Genomic DNA, 25,025 nt, shown 5'->3' with positions numbered 1-25,025 from the left:
ATTAAATTGAGGTGAAAAGCAAATTATGCAGAAGTTGTGGAGAGTCTGCAGAGAGATATAGATAGGCTAAATGAATGGGAAAAGATCTGGCAGTTGAAGTACAATGTTGGTAAATGCAAGGTTATCCACTTTGGAAGGAAGAATGAAAGACCAGATTATTAGTTAAATGGTGAAAAAAATGCAGCATGCTGCTGTGCAGAGGGACTTGGGAGTGCTTGTGTATGAGTCACAAAAGGTTGGTTTGCAGGTGCAGCAGGCTATCAAGAAAGCAAATGGGATCTTGACTTTCATTGATAGAGGAATTGAATTTAAGAGCAGGGAGGTTATGCTGCAACTGTACAGAGCACTGGTGAGGCCGCACCTCGAGTACTGCGTAGACTTCTGGCCTCCTTACTTGAAGAAGAATAAACTGGGCTTGGGAGGCAGTTCACCAGGTTGATTCCAGACATGAGGGGGTTAGACTTTGAGGAGTGATTGAATTGCTTGGGTTTGTACTAGTTGGAATTCAGAAGAATGAGAGGAGATCTTATACAGTCATATAACATTTTGAAAGGGATAGATAAGATAGAGGTAAGAAAGTTGTTTCCACTGATAGGTGAGACTAGAATAAGGGGACATAGCCTCAAGATTCGGAAGAGTAGATTTAGGATGGAGATGAGGAGGAACTGCTTTTCCCAGAGAGTGGTGAATCTGTGGAATTCCCTACCCAATGAAGCAGTGGAGGCTATCTCAGTAAATATATTGAAGACAAAGCTGGATAGATTTCTGCATAGTAAAGGAATTAAAGGCACTGGGGAAAAGGCAAGTAGGTGAAGATGAATCCATGGCCTGATCAGCCATGCTCTTTTTGAAAGGCGGAGCAGTCTTGATAGGTAGATGGCCTACTCTTGCTCCTATTTCCTATGTTCTTGCGTATAAAGTCTGTATTTAAATGCTTAGTGAAAGTGACACTTTTGTGGAAAACATGAAAGACAGTAGCTTTGGCAATTACAGCTCTTGGATTGGACACCCATTCAAAATCCATTACAGAAAAATAAATGCTATTCAGCAATGTCTTGTACACATGGCTTTTTACATTACAAAGTGGGTTTTACGATAGAGATGTCTCTGCTGCTGTGTCTCCAGATATTTATTTATGTATCTGACTGGAAAGACCATCCAGTGGCAAATGGCAATTAATCTCAAAAATGTAGATAGGACCAAGGTAGGAAATACTATTCCCAGCATTTAATTCATGAGGGAAAAAAGAGATACAAAGGACTGGAGATGCTCCAACCTGCAAAAAAGAAACTGCTGGAAGAACTCAGAGGGTCAAGCAACATCTGGGAATGTTGATGTTCTTAATGTTTCAGATCAAGATCTTGTATCACAACTGAAAAAGTGGAGGGAAAACACAGAAGTGAGAGGGAGGGGTGAGACAAAGGTTTGTAGGTGATAGATGGAAACAGCTGATTTAGTTATTGTGAAAAAGGTTACTCAAGGTACATGATCAACTATGATCAAACAAAAAAGACATAACTGTAATTTTTACTATAATTGCAAAGCACTAAGTTACTAAATTAAACTGGGCAATTTGTTCAGAAGACTAACAAACCCTGAAAATAAAAATAACATCTTGCTATATTATAAGCATTGTATCATTGTACTCAACTCCAAGGATGCAGCTCTGTCATCAGATAAGTACTTGATTAGACCATCTTAATACTGCCTTCTTTTTTGGCTACGAAAATGTTCAGAGGGAAGCCAGAAAAATAATTTGTAGCTTAAAGAACCCTAGCTTTTTGGATAGAACTTATCAATTTATTTATTTACTAATTTCAGGGTAGCATAGATGTTAAGGTATGTCAACAGTAGTATGTCAACTAAATAATACAAAACATGGATATTTTATCCTCATAAGTTGCAAACTGATAGATGAATTAAGTATTCGATTTTTCCATTTCAGCAAGAACTGTATAAAGCTACAACAGCAAAATGGATTTTGAATTTGTTTGGTGGTTCTTTTTTCCCAAGAACATATGACAACAGTTGAGATGCATTGTTGACTCATGTGATTTATACAGATTCAATATATGTAGTCAAAAAAGAACTGCATAGTTTCTTAGCTAGGGTAGGGATCGCATAAAGATTACATATTATTTACCACTTCATACAAGTATGATCCATGAGGTCACTTGGATTAGTTTCTCACTATCCATTGTGACTAGAAAAGAAAATTACCAGTCTATTTTCTCATTCTAGCCCTGAATTTCTTTCTGTTTTAATTTTCCTTCTTCCAGGATATTACAGAACAACAAATGAAGGGATAAATATAGTAATGTAGTCAGTCTCTGGTCATAATCATTAATGTTGGACAAGTTTGAGAGATCAAGTAGTAACTTCTTGCCATTAATTTCATATGCTTGTGAATGAAAATAATTCTTCATCATCTTCAACAGCACTGTAATCTGTAGCAAAGCTGATATCATTATTAATTTATTAATTATTGTCACTTTATTCTACTCTTAATTATCTGATTGCAGCCAGAGCTCAGAATGGCCAAATAATCTTTTTTTTCTACTAGGAAAACAGAAGTAAGTGTTTTATTTTGTTTGCAGAGCATGTATCAAGGAAGTTGCTGAAACTTTACCTGACCCTCTTGAAAAAATAGCTATTGCTGCTCTGGCTCCTCATCAATGATACTGTCACCCGTCATTTTGAAATGGTAAGAACTGCCCGCTGTTACTTCTTATTCTATCTTGTGCTGTATTTTGATAATGAAAGTATTGGACTCAGATAATTGAAAGAACTTAGGTTCAGGAGAAAACATCAGCGTACAAAATAACTGGAAAAACCCTTTCTCCTACTAGGAAAACTTAAGTGTCTTGTTTAATTTTAGAGTAAGAATTGAAACGTCAGCATAAGGTGAGTGCCCAGTCAAATATTAAGTATGATCAAAAGTATGGCAGTATTAGTTGAGATAGGAACTCTTCTGCTGATTAAGAACAGGTTGAAGAAAGTGGAATATTAAGTTTCTTTTTCCTCAGAACAACAATTAGTACTTTTGTATTGGGATACATTATTAGCCCAGAGTTTGGGAGGAAACAGGGACAGTTGATCCTGATAAAAACATTTAAAACATTGCAGCTTTGCACGATTATTAAAGTCTGGTAAATGGATTTGCGATGTCTAAATGGTTTTCCCAGGTATGCTTATTTTGGTAATAAAATGTTGATAGTGCACTTTTTCTAGTAATTTACATATGTTTTTACAAACTCTAAACTTGACTTATTATTTGCATTATGGATTATCAATACTATTATGAATGCTTGCTTTACAGTACAGTTAAAAGCATGTCTGAAGATCCATTACCTGTTCCTCACGGCTTGAGCCATTCTTTGGCTTTTGTCTGCGTAATTCTTCATATTTCTTCCTTTCATTTAGGTATTCTGCCAGGGCACTGTTTGGAGCTGGTTCACTCTCTGCAGATGAATAAAAATAACACAGCACATTTTTTTCAAATTTTGCACTCCAGAGGCAATAGTTTTCTGTCCAATGTAATGGATAATCAATGAATTGAACCAGACTATGACAGATTAAATAGCTTAGGCCAATAAGAGGAATCTTTTAGAGAGCAACATTCAGGACAAATCTAACTAACAAACGGTTATGGCAAATAAATAACAATAGCATGGAAATTTATATTGAAATCATGTTTAGTCCACAATAGGCATATCGTGATGAAACATACATCAACAGTGTGAACCTAAACTAAAAATAGAAAATGCTGGGAACACTCAGCAAGCCAAGCAGTATCTGAAGAACAAGAAGCACGGTTAACATTTGCACTGTTTAACATCAGGTTTTTCTTTTTTGCTTTATTTTCAAATTACCAGCATCTGGAGTTCTTTAAACTTCAACATGCTGAAGCTGCATGATTTCTTTTCAGTCTTTAAGTCCACAGAGCTTGTTATTATATTTGCTGTTATAACATAACTGTAATGGGCGCCACATTAGCATAGTGGATAGTGCAACACTATTACAGGTCGGAGCATTCTGGAGTTCAGAGTTCGATTCCGGCACCATCTCGAGTAGTTTGTACATTCTCCCTATGAGTGTGTGGGTTTCCTCTTGCAGTCCAAAGACCTACTGGTTAGTAGGTGCATTGGTCATTGTAAATTGTCCTGTGATTAAGCTAGAGTTATATCGTTGGTTGCTGGGCAGTGCAGCTTGATGGGCTGGAAGGGCCTGCTTCACGTTGTATCTTTAAATAAATAAATATTTTCATGCTTCTACAAAAGATAATCAGGGCCTCATCAGTAATGTTTGGATATTATGATATTAGATGGGTAAATAAAAATATCTTCCAATTGTAACATTACTATTTTTGGTGTGTGTTGAAATACAATGGAATCAGAAAATGCTGAAGAGGACCTGCAGGGTAACCATATTGAAACATACTGTGACTAAGTGTAGCACGGAGGAAAATGATAAAATCAACACACAAGGCCTTACCTAATATTTAAAATTTAATACCTACTCAAACACCTAGATAGGAACAGCTAAAAAACCAGAAACATCTCTATTTATTTATTTAGAGATACAGCTTCAAATAGGCCCTGCCAGCCCTTGAAGCTACACTGCCCGGCAACCTCCGACAACCCTGATTTAACCTCAACCTAATCATGGGATAATTTACACTAACCAATTAACCTACCCCTTATGTCTTTGTACTGTGGGAGGGAACCAGAGGACCCAGAGAAAACCCACGCATTCCATGGGGAACATGTACAAAGATTTCTTACAGAGAATGCTGGGATTGAACTCTGATGCCCCAAGCTGTAATAGCATCGCATTATCCGCTACGCCACCATCGCACCAATTTATAATGATTTATTTGAATCACACAATAACTAGTTATTAGCAGAACTGGATAACCGTTGGGTCAAAATGTAGTAGCTGTCCAAATCATCTGGAAGGTTCCGTGTTGCTACATCTGACTTTTTGTTCCATCAGTGGACTCACCACTGTGGTTTACAGAAGGGGATTAGGATGCACTTCACATCTGGCCCTTAATTATTATCTGGAAGGCTCACAGACCTGGTGGAAGAACTTACATCCTTAATTTACTTTAACTGCAAACTTAATTTTAACGCTGGCATACCTTTTAGTGTTTAGCGTATTTTAATTTTAAATACATGTATTTTAAAGTTATATAAATCTATTTTAGTCTGTGAAGTTGAAGGGTATCAGGACATTCTGGACTCAAGTAATGGCAGAATATACACAGCCTGATGGTTAACCACAGCATGAAGCCATTCCACCTCACTAGATGTCAGCTGACAGCCTTCCACATTCAGTAACAAAAAACAAAAGTAGCTGGGTGATTACTAGTTCCTCATACAAATATTTCTATTAGCCACAGGGATGCATCCCTAGAAAATGTTACAAAAAGTAAATTTTCATAAATGAAAAAGGCTTGCAAAATGCATTATTTGCATTTCAATACAGAGTAATCCAAAGTAGAGTGGCACACTTTCATTTTTTTGCCCAAAATAGCATTTTAAACCAGAGATGTGTATCCTAAAGAATCAATGGCATTAAAGTGAAAATCTGTACATCAAACCATCATAAATCAAGGAATTACTGCTTGTGACAAAATGCGATGAAAGAGAAAGTAATCAACAGTTCTTAAGAAGTCCCATAAGGTAGCAACCAAAAATCTTTTATTATCCAGGGAAGGAAATTTAAACCACCTCAACTGGTGGCAATGGATTGAGCAGCCTTTAAAACTGAGCATTTTGCATTCTGACCTATTTTCAGTAAAACCCCACTGACCACAAAGGTAACTGTCAACTGCAGTTAAGTAACTAAAATGACCACCAGCAGCAGATGGGAAATTCATCAATTTATATCATAATATTTCAAGCATTTCCAAAAGTATCCAAAAATTATTTTTGGAGGCAGAACTAAAAGGATCAGGAGATCTCCCTTGGATTTCACAAAGGAAGCTGTGATCTCCCCAGCTCATAACTGCTTCCATTACCATCAACTTAACCACTTGATGACATCACATTTCAGAGTGGGTCAGTGAATTCAAGGCATCATACAAATGGCACAATAATAAAATATACTGGCTCCAATTTAGGCTTGCAAGAGTATTTGCAATGACCCTGAACTTACTTGGTGGTTAAAATAAAAGAATATATATGGAAATGCAGATCTTCTTGCCACTGATTCACAGCTTCACAAAGTGCACTCCTGGGAAAGGACAGATTTTTTGATTGCACAACCTGATGTTCCTTTATTTGCTGTTGACTTAATGTAACCAATTCTCTAAAGGTATCCTGGCACCTGGTTTGGATTGTAGGGCTACTCTTATTCTTTGTTTTCTTTTCCCTCTGTACCCAGCCATTCAAAACCCCCCAAAATGTCTGGCTTTTTAAACAGCTTGAGAACAGCTGTGAAACCAGCCTGCCTTGTAACATGCATTTGAGATACTATAATCGAATCCAGCCGTTTATACTGTCGAGGCCAAGACCAACTATAATCATCTCTTTTCTTTTGTTGGATGATCCTTCACAGCTGTCAGCAATACTCTTCATCTTTGTACTAACTCATTTAAGTTGCTTCTTTAGTGCTAGAACCTGACTGTAGAATAGAAGAGTCTGAGTGATGTTGCCTACAGGCACTACGGAAGAGTAGATACCTTACTACTCCAGCTGTTGTCACTAAATACTATCCTACAGTTTTGAAGGTGATTTTGACAACATTCCTGCTTTGTCCTGCCACTGAGGCAGAGGTAACTACAATACCACTGATGTGCCAACAAAGGATAAAAATCATCAAATTTTTCAGCATAAACACATTTAATCCTGCCAATCTGTAAGTTCATTTAAGAAACAAACCAGTGGTTATTTTTAAAAGACCCCTAGGCTGCTGTTCTCATAAATAGCTTAATGATTTCTTGTAGATTAACACAGGTGTTAAGTAAGTTTGCCATTTAATGTTTTGCTGCAGCTAGCTTCTTATTAACTGATAGATTAATCACTTAAGGTTGATAATGAAATTTTGAAACTTTTGAAGCAATAAATACAATGCAAAACATATTTGAAAATGCTTTCAAAATTTAATGAGTAGAAAGGCAGTAATTTGACTTTAATCAGGAACTATGCTTTTTATATTTCAGATGAAGGATTCATAGAAATTCTCAACAATAATCTAATAATTATCAGCATTAAAACAGGGATAGAAAATACTACATATCAGATTATTCACAAAGAATATGCACAATAAAATCCACATTTAATCCATCTTTTAAAGAGGTTATACTATACCACTGATTTAGCTCTAACTGAGATAGTGATCCAGATTTAGTTATGGTATACTGCAAGGATATCTCCAAGAGCAGGAACCAGAAGACATAGATTTAAAGTGAATATCAAAATAACAAATTATGAAGAACAGTGAGCAATCATAATTAGGAATTCATTACCATCAACAGTAGTGGAAGCAAATTCATTTATTACTTTCACATAAAGATGGAGAACTTAATAGATATACATGGGACAAAGTAATGTACAATTGCAGGTGGAATAGAATGATTTAGTTGCTCTTGCAGACAGTCAACACAGGCCTAGTGGGCTTAACTCACAAGTTAATAGCTTCCTTGAGAGCTGAAAATTCTCCCTTATTCTGTAAGATGCTTTATATCTATTAGAACAGTGATTATTTTAGAGTGGACATGCATACCTGACCTTTTTAGGATTTTTGCTTGTTAATGAGTTGAACTGTACAGCCAAAAAACACTGATAGAAACGTTTACCTTTTTTTGGCAATGGATTAAAATAGATGTGTGATTTTGAAAAGAAAATCAAGATTTAAAATTACTTCTATTTAAAATTGGAAAAAATCTTAGCAGCCACACAACTGACATTTTGATTATAGAACACAGCCACATTTTCTCACTTATTTGGAAGTTTTATTTTTATTCTAGTTGCTAAGAAATATATGGCAGCAGTGTGGGGTGGATTCTCCTTACAAATTTCCCTCCTCATGGTAGCTAAGTAAATTGAAAATTCAGTGAAATGGGAACAATTAACCCAAATTCTATTTTGGCTTTGGAGTAAAACACAACTTTATACCTTAAAATAATTATTTAAATTTCAGTAGGGAAGACTGCTAAGGATATTTTTTCTGACTAGCTGCCCACTGTATTACCTAGGGAAGTTTCAGCCTAGACTTATTACTAACAGTATAACTATATTTAGTATATTTAAGCGTAATAGAAGTTGCATTCGTATCACACAAGAGTCAGGATTAAAGATAAGAAAGTTCAATGTTATCTGTTCTTTTACTACTTTTACTTAGCACCTGTTGAATAATTTTGTTGGCATTAACTCTGATATGATTAATATCACTTAAATTAATAATGGATCTAACTGTATTCCTTGACACTTCAAAGGAAATCACATAAAATTTGTCAATGTGGATATAAACTCAAAAATGTAATAGGATTAATATGACAATTATGTTATGCCAAAAAAGGATAACTTGGAGAATAGAACAAAATACTTTAAAAGACAAAATTCTACTAAACTCCTACACGCTGGATGTAGTTTGGACAATACCATATTAACAAAAATGTGAGGTAAATAGTTCAATAAATGAGATATGAAGCATTTGCTAGGTCTCTAACTACTATACAATTGAAGGCATGGTCAGATGATACACGGATAAAGATACTGGAGGAACTCAGTTGGTCAGGCAGGATCTATGAAGGGAAACGTATAGTCAATGCTTTGGGAATAGTCTCTTAATCTGAACTGACCCACTGACTTCCTTCCAGCATGTTGGTTGTTGTTCCAGATTCCAGCATGTCCAATCTCTTGTGTGTTCATGATACATTAATTACTTTATTTCACCCAAGGTATTCATACATCTTTCTCAACTAAATCTCTTAGGCCTATGGTTGTTTTTCTCCAATTTATAAAGAAACTGCTGTTCTGGGAAATGTTTTATTAAGTCATAATTTGTAAACATAAAACACATTTCAGGTACCCATCAATATAAATGTATTGGTTGCATTCCTGAACTCAATAATTTCAGTTCAAAACACCTAAACATTAAAATATATCAAAACAAGAGTCTGACATAATAAACTACCTTAAAATTAAAGGAAGTACATACACTTAAGTACCTAAGATTTAACACAGTTGAATATACAAGACAAACAAGTGAAAATCTGCAGATGCTGGAAATTCAAACAACAACACACACAAAATGCTGGAAGAACTCAGTAGGCCAGGCAGCATCAGTGGAAAAAAGTACAGTCAACAATTTGGGATGAGACCCTTCAGCAGGACTCAACATACAAGATGTCTCTTTCTGTCCTCTGCCTCCACTGTACTCCTGCTATCAGAACTTGCCAGCCATCGCACTCACTGGCCCTTTCCCTTTGGTGACTCTGGGTGATCACCACTTCCACAACTCTTCCTCCTCACCCCCCAGCTCACTTTTCCACAATTCAATCTCAAGGACAACACCTGCAACATGCTAACACCCACAATGGACCCCCTACAATTCACCTACCGACACACTCAATCGACAGATGATGCAACAGCCACAGCCCTACATTCCGTCCTTACACACCCGGAGAGGAGGAATGCCTATGTGAGAATGCTGTTCCTGGACTACAGTTCAGCATTCAATACCAAAATGCCCTCCAGGCCTGACAAGAAGCTCAGAGACCTCGGCCTTCACCCTGCCTTGTGCAGCTGGATCCTGGACTTCCTGTCAGATCACCAGCAGGTGGTAAGAGTGGGCTCGCTCACTTCTGACCCTCTGACCCTCAACACAGGAGCCCTCCTTTACTCTCTGTATACCCATGACTGTGTCGCCACCCACAGCTCCAATCTACTAATTAAATTTGCCAATGATACTACACTGATTGGCCTAATCTCAACTAATAACGAGGCAGCCTACAGAGAAGAAGTCATCACCCTGACACAGTGGTGTCAAGAAAACCACCTCTCTCTCAATCTTGCAAAACAAAAGGAGCTGGTTGTGGACTACAGGAGGACCAGAGACAGGCTCACCCCTATCGACATCAATGGATCTGGGGTTGAGGGGGTGAACAGCTTTAAGGTCCTTGGTGTACACCTCACTTAGTCTGTACTTACCAGCTGTGTTGTGAAAAAAAAGCACAACAGCACCTCTTTCACTTCAGCCAGTTGAAGAGATTTGGCATGGGTCCCCAGATCCCAAGAACTTTCTACAGGGACAAAATTGAGAGCATCCTGACTGGCTGTATCATTGCTTAGTATGGGAACTGTACTTCCCTCAATCGCAGGACACTGAAGAGAGTGGTGCAGACAGCCCAATGCATCTGTAGATGTGAACTTCATATCATTCAGGACATTTACAGTAACAGGTATGTAAAAAGGGCCCGAAGGATCATCAGGACCCGAGTCACCTCAACCACAAACTATCCCAACTGCTATCATCCAGTAAACAGTATTGCAGCATTAGAGCCAGAACCAACACAGCTTCTTCCACCAGGTCATCAGACTGATTAATTCACACTGACATAATTGTATTTCTAGGCTATATTGACTGTTCTGTTGTACATCTTCCTCTACATACTATTTATTATAAACTACTATAATTGCACATTGCACATTCAGAGACGTAACGTAAAAATTTTTACTCCTCATGTACGTGAAGGATGTAAGAATTAAAGTCAATTCAATTCAAATCAATTCTCTCTTCCAACTCCCATTCTCTCAGGCAGTTGTCAGATGAGTAAACTGTGATCTTGCTGACAAAAAAAAAATTAGAACCATTAAAAATTAAGGGACACCTGTACCCTGGATCAACTCTTCAGTTCAATGACATGAATTCACAATACAAGTAGCCCCAACATGATAGAGAATTACTTCCAATTTTGTTACAATAACAAGACTGTATTCTGGATTTAGAGAATGGGACCCAGGTAGATTAGCATTATACTTGGTGATAGAGTCAGTTGTTTTTTGTCTGTGATGCTCCACATATTCAATATTATCTGATTGGCCTAGTAGGAGGTGCAGTTATAGCAAAATGGGTATTTTATTCAAATAAACTTCAGCAAACAACTGTTAGAAAAAGATCAGAGTCCTGCCGAAGGGTTTCAGCCTGAAATGTCGACTGTACTTTTTCCCATAGATGCTGCCTGACCTGCTGAGTTCCTCCAGCATTTTGTGTGTGTTGCTTGGATTTCCAGCATCTGCAGATTTTCTCTTGTTTATGTATATATTTGTGGTATTTTTTCAGTGTACAAATTTTCACGTTTTGTTTCCAGTTTTTCTCATACTAAACTTTTACACACACATGACTATTTGGGGGTGGCAGGTAGGATTTTGATGATGAGGACTTTAATAAATCAAAAAAGCATGACTGAGCAATGGTATGGGTTAGTGAAGAGAATGAAAATTAAAGCACAACAAGAAAGGTCAGATAGCATAAGCAGAACTATGCAGCAGAAAGTGAATTGGGAGTAAGTGAAAACTGTAAAAAGTCAAAGCTCTAGAGAGGGGGTTCCCAGACTTTTTTAAATGCCATGGAGCCTTACAATTAACTGAGGGATTCCATGGACTCAGGTTGGGAACCCCTGCTCTACAGCTTGATCTGAATGCAGTAGCATAACAAGGAAAAATAGTAACAAATGAGCTTGAGCTGATAACTGACAATTGAAACTGATGGTTTAACATGAATATTGCGGCAAAATAATCAGATCAGGTCAATGTTTTATGTTATTTGATATTCTGAGAGGGCAAAAAAGGGAAGGAGATGAGGTAGCACTAGTTGAAGTTGGAGAATTGGAAAACTAAATGTGACTCCCTTGTTCAAGTAAAGAGGGAGAGGAAAAGTGGGAAACTATAGGCTAGGTAGCTTAACATGTTGTTGACAAGGTAATATAATCTATAGTCAAGGATAAAATTGTTAGACATTTAGAGCTTAAAGTAACTTAATCAACATGGCCAGAAAGAAAACCTTGTTTGATGAATTCTTTTGTTAGAATTCTTTTAAGATGGAGCATGCAGAGTTGATGGAATGGAAATTATAGATCTAGCATATCTAGACTTTGGGATGACACTTGACAATCTACCACTTTTGAAGTGGAACATGAAAATATGACTCTGTGGAGAATTGCATTGGATAATAAATTAGACCAGGCACTGTGAGCTCCATACGTGTGTGAACACACCACCCATTTAAAGAAGGGAGCACTCAAAGAATGATGATCTCATATAAAACCCACTTGCTGCAAAAGTTGAAACTACAAGCAGGTATTAGACGCAATGCTGATATGTTTAGGTGCCTTAACCATTACAATTCTCTAGCAAGAAGAAGAGAGGATTTTAAAAGCCCAACAGAATACCTTGGGGATTATGTGGATTTATTAAGAATGCGTAAGAACAAATTAATTTAAGATGCTTTTAGACAATTAGTGACTGAGCTTTCAATATCTGTATCTGTATCCAAGATGGCGGTGCAACGCAGCTTGCAGCGGCCACTCCGGAGCTGATTGTTATTTGTGAAGCGGGGTGCCGTGCGCAATCATAATCTGATGAAAAACGGACATGGGAGCACGGAGGAACATCTGGAAATCTCCAAGAAGACCTTCTTCGTTGCTGCTGCTGCTGTGAGGTCCGGGACTCTGCTGGGAAGAACAGGCCCTCAGTCCTCGGTGTCGCGTTGTCGATGGTGCTGACAGGGGTGTCTTAATACGCTCGGCAGAGGGTGCTCAGAGAAGCTGTGCCGGAGGGGATGGTCGTCGGCTCGGAGGTTCGACGGACTCGGAGTCCGCTGCGGTCGGGGCACTTTCACTGTGTGCTGCGTCTGCAAGGCTGGGTTCAGCGGTGCCATGGAAGTCCATAGCAGGAGTATTCCCTTCTGCCGCCGGCGTGGGATGACGAGTCTCTCGGGACCCTGAGGTCTTGTGGAAACTGTGTGGTGGTTTCTTTTGAACTTATAGTCTTTTAACATCTTTGGACTATTTTTACTGTGCCCATGGTCTGTTTTTTTAATCAATTATGCTAATGTTTGCACTGTTGTAACTATGTGGTTTTGTGCAGGTCTTGTAGCTTTGGTTTTTGGTCTTGTTTTGTCTGGTGGGATTGGAGCTCCTGGGAACGCGCTAAAATGGTAGCACGATATTAATACGCAACAGCCTCTCCGGACTCTGGATTGGGGATTGCCAAACGTTATGTGGATTTTCTGGTGCAGTCTGTTTTGTCATGTGCTTTTATGATATCATTCTGGAGGAACGTTGTCTCATTTTTTAACTGCATTGCATTTGTGGTTTCTAAATGACAATAAACTGAATCTGAATACTCAACAAATAAAAGTCAGAGATTTAATGGCCAATTGGCTTGTTTTCGGAAAGATTTGTGCACGATAGTAGGTTACAACCAATGCTAAAGGCTGTGGACCAGCTTAACTTGGAATTTAACCAACACTGTAGGAGTGTTTTCATCTATTTAGGAATGTCATCTGTTGGGCTTGTGAGATGAGAGGTTTTGTCCTAAACAAAAATATTTGGGGAAATATATCTATGCAATATATCTATGCCGGCTTTTCTGCAGGTCATACAAATTAGGACTCTATTCAAGAGCAAACTCAGACTACTGCATCAAAATAATGAGAGCAGCACTATGCTTTGAATCCCTTATCTAATTTTGTAGTTGATCGTGTAAAATGTAGGTCTCCGTCAGACTTTCGAAGCTATTCACTTCAGGTCATGCCAAAGACTTTAAGAGCTCAATCTAGAATGGAGGTCTCTCCCAGTGAACCATTTAACATAAAAAGGGAAAGATGATGTGATGGTTATCTTACTAGACTAGAGGCCTAGACGAACATTTCAGACACACAAGTCTGCGTCCCAGCGCGGTAATTGGGCAATTTTCATTTAACAAAATAATTCGAAAATTTTCTTTAACAACTACCCTTAGCAGTGGCAGACGCAAAGTTTTCAGAATATAATTGTTTACTGATGTTCTTTACTCAGTTTGGCACTATTTGTGAGCAGTGCAGTTAATTTGCAACAGTTCTCAGAAACGCCAACAGCAAGCTTTCAACTGTCAGTTGTATGAAAATTGCTACATTGAAATGTAAAAGAATGAAAACATGTACCTTATTTAATAGATCAAATCATGGTTATATCACTCCCAGTCGGGTCGACCTAACAAAATCTTTCTTCTCAAACATCTCAACACTGACATCCAAATTGCCAATTCTAAACCACAGACCATGCAGGCTGCTGTTTGACCAGCATATAGGCACAGTTACATCTTATAGCTAACATTTCAGAATCCTCTATCAAACTCCCTTGACATCAAAGGAGGTAGTAACACTGTAAAATATTGTTGAGGAGTGACAACCTGGGAATCCTCAGCCTTGATAAAGTACTAAAAGCTAAGAAATTTAATCCCCAAAATTCTTTCCAAAATACCATGAATATATTAAAAATGAAATATCTTACTTCTATTAACTCCTTTATGCACATATGTTTGTTGTATGGCACTGGAAATACATGGTGACGTTTTGCGAGATGCTCACAAAACTTCTTAATTACTATTGCTATAATTTGCAGCCTGTGATTTTTGTTTATGTAATGTACTTTTGAACACACACTGGCTGTTTATCTGTCTCTGTAGTGTGCAGTTCCTTCTTTGTATTTACTATGAATACCCACAAGAAAATGAATGTCAGGGTAGTATACCATGACATACATGTACTTTGATAATATCTCAATCATTATAAACTCCTAAAGTCATGTATCCACTGCAATAGTTTGTGAACTTTTAGGGGAAGAGATCCAAGTCTAAATTATTCTGTGTAAAATTGAATACTTCCATCATAAATTCCTATATCCACATTAAATATGGATGCAGGTCAGCAAATTCTTACCTTGCAGTTGTATTCTCTAGAAAACTGAGGCCCTAGTTTTATACTTAGAGCTCCCTAATCTGATTTCATATCCCTATTGCTTCAGCCAATTCTAGACCTCGTTCTTCACAACTCCCATATTTTGCTTTTTACTGCATGTTAAAGTGGGGAGAATTACTTCTAAATAAGGCACATTATTCCTTTCTCTTTAACCTCCATTGTACTTAAAGGCCATACTTTGAAAATACTTGTCTACAAGTATGTGTACTTCAGTCCATGTAGTTTGGTAAAATTATTTCCTACTCTCTTCAAACTGTTTCACTTGAAAGGTACATTTCAAAGGTAACATTTGAATATAAATTTGCTTGCAGTGCCAAAGAAAATAATTAGTAAAAATTCATACAGTGGGAAAGAGAAAAATAAGATCCACAAGACTTCATTATTTAAGCAGATTAATGAGTGACAAAGGATGAAAAGTGATAAAGTATAAGGTTATCAATGGTAAAGGATGAAGTGTCTTGACCTGAGATGTTTATTTCATTCCATAGATGCTGCCTGACCTGCTCAGTTCCTCCAGCATTTTGTTTGTGTTACTCTGGATTTCTAGCATCTACAGAGTATCTTGTGCTTCTAGGTAGGGTAGTCAGCCAGCACCTTTAGCCCAGGACAACAGTGGCCAATAGCAGATGACATACTGAGTGGAGGAACGTTAGAGGTAGGTTTTATTCTTCACACAGTAGAGTGGTGGATGCTTGGAAATCATTGCCCAGGGTGGTTGTAGAAATGATACAACAGAGGTATTTATAAGACACTTAGATAGGCCCATGGCTGTAAGAAAATGGAGGGTTATGGGCTGTGTATGAGGGAGGAGTTAGATTGAAGCAGGTTCACATAGATTGGCACAACATTGTGGGCTGAATGGCTCAGTCTCTGCTGTACTGTCCCAATGTTCCAGATTGTAAACAATTCAATCTTACATTGCATTTTAGATACAATATTAATGAAACATAATATATTAACAAAATTCTGATTATAAATGGATGTATTTAAATTAATATTTATTTAGTCACATTCTTGAATGGATTTAAATACAGGAGTAAAAGAGCAATACATGATGTACAGAAAAATAAACCACCTCATTGATTAGAATAATTAAGTGACAATGTTTAGTTGAATGGAGTGCAAGGTAATAAACAGCTCTCACACAAGTCACTTGCCAAAAGAATATGCCAAGAGGTTTAAAACCAACCACAGAAAGTGATATGTAGAGTGCATTTTGTACCATCAAAGGAGCCTATTATTCCTTTAAAAAATGTTAAAAAAATTCCGGTAATTGAGACATCAGGATTAAAATATGTTAATTTCCTCTGTCAGCAACTACAATTGAAAATAAATCTCATTAAAAAAACACATGGATAATCTGGATGACAGAATCAGGTCCTGATTCAAATATTATAATTTCAATCAGATCATCTGTGTGAAACAAAACATAATTAGACATTAAATCTAGAGATCTGGGAAGACAGTAGATATGAATGTTAGTTGATGAGTTAACTGGAATTTTTTTCACTAATTATCATTATTTTTAGCTGTGAAATGAGGCTAGTCTTGGTACAATTACTTCACAGACACAATTCTTAAAATGATTCTTACCATTTGGGGATTATTCAGGCACATTTGGTGACAAATCTGAGCATAACAATCGTCAGTAGTAGGACCACTAGTATGGAAACTTAACCATAGCCAAAATTAGTGGCCATGTACAAGTTTTAAATAAATTTTGCTCTATTGAATTTTAACAGTTTAATAGGAAACTTTTGAAATTGTTTATGTAGTGCAAAATGTGAGTCCCTGTTAAATTGATAAATGTTGATAAGTATCTGTAAATGGTGTGATTAGCTACTCATCTTTTGAATTTTTTTCTCTCTGCAGTAACTGGCCTACTGTAGAACTGAAAAATAATGAGTGTGATGAGCAACACAAAACAAAATGCTGGAGGAACTCAGCAGGCCAGGCAGCATTTATTGAAAAAAGTACAGTCGACGTTTCGGGCCAAAACCCTTTGGCAGGATTGGAGAAAAAATGCTGAGAAGTAGATTTGAAAGGTAAGGGGATTCAGTGTGATGATATCAGCAGAAAATAAGTGAACAGGAATAGAAGAAGAACCATGAAAGTAAGATTTGAGGTAGCTCTGCGGAGAGCAATGAGATTGGGTTTATGAGCAGCAGAAAGCTGCTCAAAGTCTGAACAGAGAGTTGAAAGGATGATTAGGAATCAGGTAGTAAAAACTCAGGGGAAAAAAAGAGAGACCTTCATTTAAAGTCCAGGAAATAGATCATGTGCAGAAAGATTCAGAGGGTTAAAAGGAAGAGCTTGGGTTCGATTCTTGACTCCACAGAAAGGAGTATACCATGAAACACAGGTTGGAAGATTGGAACTTGGATGACTGAGGGATAGCAAATAGGGAAATGAGACAGGATAAGAGTAATGGAATGGATTGTCATGTAGAGCTTGATACAGCAACAATGTGGTGAGTCAGTAAACAGACCAGTGAAAGTGTGCTACAAGATTTGTGATGTCAACAATGGTGAAGTTATCTGCACCATCTTCATGGAGTTAAATCTCAGCATCTTATAAAATATGCAAATACACAGTTAAATGTGGAAATCCAATAGTTGTCAGTAATTCCCTATTCTTTCACAAGATAAAATGTTACAGCTTTCTCTGGTACAATCAGTGAGCAATCAAGAATTCGAGATATAGTGGATTCCAAGTTATAATTGAGGCAGATCAGGCAATACATTTTGGTCTAATTAACCAAAATTTTATGGAAATAGTTAAAAAGGTATAAAAACAAAGAAAAGCTACCGTTTAAGTGAGTAACAAATTATGTATTCAAGAGGAATTCAGAACGTTAGAACACTATCAATATAGTACTATAAAACTAATAGTTATCAACAGAGATTTTCATCCACAGTATACTGCCATGTTCTTTTGATTGACTGCACTGGTGAGGCCTCACCTTGAGTATTGTGAACAGTTATGGGCTCCGTATCTAAGAAGAGATGTGCTGGCATTAGAAAGGGTTCAGTGGAGGTTCACAAGGATGATTCTGGGTATGAATGGGTTATCATATGAGGAATGTTTGGTGGCTCTGGGGCTGTATTAGCTAAAATTTAGAAGGATCATTGAGGATCTCATTGAAACCTTTTGAATGTTGAAAGGCCTCTACAGAGTAGATGTGGAAAGGATGTTTCCCATAGTGGGGAGTACAGGACAAGAGGGCACAGCCTCGGGATGGAGGGGGCATCCATTTAAAAGAGAGATGTGGAAAAATTTCTTTAGCCAGAGGGTGTTGAATTAGTGGAATTTGTTACCACAGACAGCTGTGAAGGCCAAGTCGTTGGGTGTATTTAAGGCAGAGACTGATAGGTTCTTGATTGGCCACAACATCAAAAGTTACGGGGAGAAGGCTGGGGAGCGGGGCTAAGTGGGGGGAAAATGGATCAGCTATAATTGAAGGGGGGAGCAGACTCGAAGGGCCAAGTGGCCTAATTCTGCTGCTATATCTTATAGTCTTATGGACAGTAAATGAACAAATCAGTGTAGACACTCAGTGCAGATAATGGACTGTTTTCATACAATGCTCATGTCGATTGCATCCTCTAAATCTTCATTTCATTATAACTTTCAAGATGATTGTCAAAACCTTCAAATACTTCATAGTTCCTAACTTGTTGAAATAGTGAAATGTTACATTTTCACTCAAGGCTGTCTCTTTCATCCCCAAGCCTGAATACTTGAAACCACAGTGAACAAAACTTCATTGCCTCAGCGCTTATTTCTTGCCAACTATCAGTGACAAAAATCACTGATTTTTGAACATTAACACACGGAAATGACACTATTTAAAAACTGTTTGCTTTAAGCATAGCGGAATGTCTAACGGCCACGCAAATACACCGACTAACACCAGTTAGAAACTGCTCGGCAACAGTTTCCTGTTCCAATTAAGCAGCATAGTGTCCCAAATAAACTAAGAGAATCTCAGCTATTTTCTTGTTTACTTTTATTTTCTGTAAGAGTTATCCCAAATAAGCCATCATCCCATTACTCAATGGCCCAATTAGCCAAAATTCACTGTATTTATAACCTATTGTATGAAAATATTACGGCTTGTTGGATAAGGTAAAGTTGATTTTTTAAAATGTAATACTAAACTATATTTAATGCTGAAGATCACAATAGCTCCTCAAAAATCCAATAGTTTCTAAATTAAAACATGTATGAGTATATTAAGATATTTCAATTTTATCAAAATTTTAAGTCCATGCCCACTCTTTAGAAAAATGTTTGAAATATTAGTTAAAAAGATAGATTTTTCGTTCCTAGTTTGGTGCCGTGAATAAAATGTGATTGGTAACTGAGCCAGCTTAATGATATTATTGTTGGATGTCAGAAATATCCTGAAGTTCAAATCTGTGAGCACCAGACATCTGGAAAGAAGAGATCTACATCATACTGATCACTAGGTCTTTGAGAAAATCAAGCCATTACTTCCACCATGAATTCTAACTTTATTCAGGAAGTATCAGAGTCAAATGCTTGCCAAGAGATACAGAAGAATGTAATCTGAGTATTTCCAGCAATTACACAGAGTAATGCTGTTGAATTTGAACTATCCTTCCTATCCACGCAACACACAAAATGTGTGGAGGAACTTAACAGGTCAGGCAGCTTCTATGGAGCGGAATAAACCATCATCAAGACTAATGAAGGATCTCGACCCAAAACGGCGACTGTTTATTCCCTTGATCTGCTAAGTTCCTTCAGTATTTTGTGTATTGGTCTGGATTTCCAACATCTGCAGAATCTCTTGTGTTGCTTCACAGAAGAAACATTTGATGAAAAATTCTAGCATTCCTTTTATGTCTGTTACCTAGCTCTCCATATAGCTGAAAAAAACTAGCTGAGTCAAATGCTTTCTCCTTGGTTTTCACATCTTTTACAAAAGGATTAAAGTACATGCATTTATATCTAAAATGGTCAGAAAGCTGGAGAAATTGGTGCAGTGGCAGGACAGCATGTGTCATTAAATCCCATTTTTTAAATCATTAACATAATATGGGTTTTAAAGTGGATAAGCAATTAAAGCCTAAAAAGAGGTATACCTGGCTGCTGTGGGTGGCAAGGGAGAAGACTACTGGGGCCTGACAATTTTTTTTTAAGCTTTCCTAGCCAGCTGACTGAAGACAACAAATAACCTTTTTCAAGAGGGCAGCAGGGATAAACAATTAAAAAACGGGGGATGGAAGGAGAGTAATGATAATCTCAAAAGATTGTACAGGGGCCATTTAGTGAACACTAAATGCAGTACCAAACAAGCTAGTGGAGGAGATCAGTGGGTCAAGCAGCATCTGTGGAAGGAAAGGAATTGGCCTGATGTAGGGATTTGACCCTAGAAGTTGACAGTTCCTTTTCTCCCAGATGCTGCTCAACCTGGTAAGTTCCTCTAGCAAACTGCTTGTTGCCCCAGACGCCAGTTCACTAAATGCAGTACATGGATTGAAAGTTGAAGTAAAAACGGAAGGTGGTATCCTCTACATTGGAAAAATCAAATTCAGATTTGGTGATCACTTTGTAGAATACCTGTGCTCAGGCCAGGAGTGACCCTGAGCTTTCAGTTCCTGCATTTTTCCTCACTACCCTACTCCCAGTGTGATCTTGTGGTCTATGGCTTCCTTCAGTGTTACAATGTGGCTTAGCAAAAGCTCAAAGAACATCACCCACACCTCATTTTTATCTGTACAGGTAGACCCTGAGTTACCAACGTCCGACTTACGGACAACTCGTACTTACGAATCAAGGAAGGAGAACGCCGCCCGCCATTTTAAGTCATTGCCATTGACACTGTTGAGTGTGTAACTTTGTATTTGACTTAAATTTTTCATAGCAAGATTCACCCTGATCCCACCACCCCCTCCCCCGTTCTGGCTGGGGGCGCAGTGAGATCAGCGCCGGGCTCGAGAATGGAGGTTCCCAAGTTCGATCCAGTGACAGACTGCTCCTGTGCCGGGTTGATGTCGATTCAGTGACTCTCATACCATTCATGCCGGGTTGATGTTGAGCTTGCAACTCAACATTGTAAAAAACACTGTCACCTCCAGTTTAAATTCCCACGCGTCAAATACCCAAACCCAGCACAGCACCCATTTGTCCCATTTAACCTGTCACAGTGCGGAGGACTTTAGGACCCGGGGAATTCAGTGTGGTGGTCCTTAGGACCCAGCAGACCTCGGGACCCGCTGCCTGCAGTGTTTCTGTTCCGTTGATGGGAAGCGATTGCAATTGAAAATAAAGTGGAAATAATAAAGCTTTTGGAAAGAGCTGAAATGCCATCGGTCATTAGAAAAGCATTAGACTACAGTTGTTCAATGATCGGAACAATTTTAAAGGATAAAGGATAAAGTGAAAATAATGGAGCATGTGAAAGGCCCTGCCCCGATAAAAGCTACAATTATTACTAAGCAACGCAGTGGTTTAATTATTGGAATACATATGTTTCTTAAGTGTTTTATATGCATAGAAAAGTAAAATATATACTATATACTAAGACAGACGTTTGACTAACTGAAGCTAAATAATACCGGATGTACTTGTTTCAACTTATGTACAAATCCGACTTAAAGACGGACTCAGGAACGGATCTCGTTCGTAACCTGGGGACTGCCTGTACATTATAGCCTCCATACTGAATTCAGTTAACTTATTCTTTCTTAATGTTTGTAAAGGACTCCAATTTGTGTTTGCAATTTCTTCTTCCCCACTGTTTCTCACCCTTTATTTTCCCTCTCAGTTTTATATTCTGGCCTGCTCAGCACATCCCAGTAGACCAATCTAAACAATATCACCCAGATTTAACAACCAGCAACACATTACTTTACACAATGGAGTGGAAATGCCCATTCAATGACTAAATCATCCTACTCAATACACACATTGCCCAAGCCCTCCCATATTTTTGCTACTTAATCTTCCTTGCTTTTTCAGATTTTGTGAGGCTTCCAACCTGAAATGTTAACTGTTTCTCTTTTCACAAATGCTGCCTGATCTGCTTATTCTTTTCTAGTATTATCTGTTTTTATTTCATTGTCTGCACTTTTAGTATTTTTATTTCACTCTTGTGGACAACAACAACTGAGCAATTGACTAATCAAATTTTTCACTATCTATTAATTAGTCTAAATGTTGAGCAAGTTATGAAGAAGAAAATGCTGTTGCGAGAGACCTATAGGAACCATTCAACCATTCTTTCCAAGCATTCTATAGTTCCAACATATCAAATTACAATTGCATTGTAAACTTACATTATCTGAATGATATTCATCATAAAAACATAAGCTATAGAAATAGGAGTAGCCCATTCAACTGCTTATGCCTGCTTCACTATACAGTACAACCAAGGCTGATCTTCTAACTCAACACCACTTTCCTGCACAAACAATGCACTGATCACAGTCTTAAAAATATACAGCCTTCTTGGATAGAAAATTCCAAAGATTCACCGCTATCTGGTGGAATATATTTCACCTTATCCCACTCTCGATCCTTTACTTTGAGTTAACTTCTAGACAGCTGTAATTTTCCAGTCGTCCAGGACAATGCCAGAGTCCAATGATTCTTGAAAGATCATTACTAATGCCGCCACAATCTCTACTGTTACCTCTTTCAGAACCCTAGGGTGCAGTTCATCTGGTCTGGATAACTCATGTACTTTTAGGCCTTTCAGTTTTTTCAGCACCATCTCCCTTGTAATAGTAACTACACTCACTTCTCTTCTCTCACACCCTTGAACATCTGGCACACTGCTAGTATCTTCCACAGTGAAGTCTGATGCAAAATACTCAAAATACTCATTTAGTTCATATTTGTTCCTCATTGTTATTTTTCTGGCCTTATTTTGTAGCAGTCCTACATCCACTCTCATCTCTCTTTTATTTTTTATATACTTGGAAAAAACTTTTTTCTATCCACCTTGATATTGTTTGCTAGCTTGCTTTCATATTTCATCTTTTCCCTCAATAATTCTTTTAATTGCTTTCTGTAGGTTTTTAAAAACTTCCCAATTCTCTATCTTCGTGCTAAGTTTTACTTTATTGTATGTCCTCTCTTTGACATTAGCTTTGATTTCCCTTGTCAGCCACGGTTGTACTATTTCGGCATTTGAGTATTTCTGCATTTATGGAACCCTGCACCTTCCTTAATGTTTCAAGAAACTCAAAACATTGCTGCTCTGCTGTCATCCTGCCAGCTTGTTCTTCCAATTTACTTTGGCCAACTCCTCTCTCATACCATTGTAATTTCCTTTACTTCACTGAAATACTGCTACGTCAGACTTAACCTTCTCCCTACCAAATTTCAAGTTGAACTCAGTCATATGGTGATCACTGTTTCCTAAGGGTTCCTTTACCTTAAGCTCCCTAATTGCCTCCAGTTCATTACATAATCTCTAGTCCAGTATAGCTGATCCCCTAGTAGGCTCAATGGCAAGCTGCTCTAAAAAGGCATGCAACAAATTCGCTCTCTTGAGATCCATTACCAAACTGGTTTTCCCAGACTACCTGCATGTTAAAATCTACCTTGACTATCATAACACTGTCCTTTTGACATGCCTTTTCTATTTCCCGTTGTAATCTGCAGTTCAAATCCCAGCTACTGCTGAGAGGCCTGTATATAATTGCCATCTAGGTCCTTCTACCTTAGCAGTATGTTAACTCAACCTGATTCAACATCTTCCAATCCTATGTCATATCTTCCTAATGATTTGATGCCATTCTTTACCAGCAGAGCCACACCGCTCCCTCTTCCTCTTTCCTATCCCTCTGATACAATATGTAACCTTGCACATTCTGCTCCCAACTTCAAAACATTCTTTCACCACAATTCAGAGATGGCCACAACATCATAACCGACAACTGTAAAAGTGCAGCAAGATCATCCACCTTATTTCTTATACTCCATGCATTGAGATAAAACACTTCAAGTGCTGTATTTGCCACCCTTTTTGAATCTGCATCTCTAATGCACTGATAGTCACCCCTGCTGGCTGCAATTTTGTCTTATCGTTTGCTTCCCCTTCCTGAAAGACTATCTTTGATTTTTTTAAACCATCTGTCCTATCCTGAATCCCTTCACTCCAGTTTGCATCCTCCTGTCAAATTAGCTTAAACTCTCCTTAACAGCTCTAACAAACCTCTCCACGAGAATATTGATCCCGCTCAGGTCCAAGTGCAACACGTCACTTTTGAACAGGTCATAACACCGTCAGAAAATATCCCAATGATCTCAGAACCTGAAGTCCTACCCATTCTCAGCCACACATTTATCTGCCAGATCATTCTGTTTCTACCCTCACTGGTGTGTGGCACAGGTAATTTCTGGATTGCTACGTCATTCCTCCAAACAAAACTGTTGCAGAACATCAATATTTCTTGAATAGCTTGCATGAAAAGCCCTCTTCAGGTCATGCCACAGCATCTCAATTGGGTTAAGGCCTGGACTCTGACATTTCAAGATATGAATTTTCTTCTTTTTAAAGCAGTCTGTTGTTGATTTACTCTTGTGTTTCGGATCATTGTCTTGTTCTAACTTCTATTAAGCTTCAAGTGAAGGACCACTACTCTGACATCCTCCTGCAAAATGTGTTGATAAAGTTTTGAATTCATTGTTCCCTCAATGACTGTAAGCTGTCCAAGCCCAAAGGCAGCAAAGCACCCCAAACCATGATGCTCCTTCCACAATGCTTCATAGTTGGGATGAGGTTTTGGTGTTGGTGTGCAGTGCCTTTTTCCCTCCAAACATAGCGGTGTGCATTTCTGCCAAAAAGTTCAATGTTAGTCTCATCTGTCCACAGAACATTGTGGATCATCGAGGTCGTCTTTTGCAAACTTGAGACGTGCAGCAATTTTTTTTTTTTGGCGAGCAGTTGTTTCCTCCATGGAGTCATTCCATGAATACCATTCTTGTTCAGTGTTTTTCTTATAATGGACACATGAACAGATACATTTGCAAGTTCTAGAGATTTCTGCAGCTATTTTGCTGTTACCCTTGGGTTC

The 25,025-nt window shown here is 38.0% G+C and overlaps 1 protein-coding gene across 1 annotated transcript in view; it reads right to left on the bottom strand.

Moving 5' to 3' along the window:
• cwc27 (CWC27 spliceosome associated cyclophilin) overlaps positions 1–25,025 on the bottom strand; it is a 139,241-nt gene that overhangs the window by 30,607 nt on the left and 83,609 nt on the right. Inside the window, exon 12 of the mRNA XM_073064526.1 lies at positions 3,352–3,461. Coding sequence (XP_072920627.1) covers positions 3,352–3,461 — 110 coding nt within the window. The remainder of the gene's footprint in view (positions 1–3,351; positions 3,462–25,025) is intronic.

This window comes from Hemitrygon akajei, chromosome 13 (assembly GCF_048418815.1).
Source record: "Hemitrygon akajei chromosome 13, sHemAka1.3, whole genome shotgun sequence".
Classification (NCBI taxonomy): Eukaryota; Metazoa; Chordata; class Chondrichthyes; order Myliobatiformes; family Dasyatidae; genus Hemitrygon; species Hemitrygon akajei.
The sequence above is the reverse complement of the archived record's forward strand: the minus strand, read 5'-3'. Positions and strand labels throughout refer to the sequence as shown.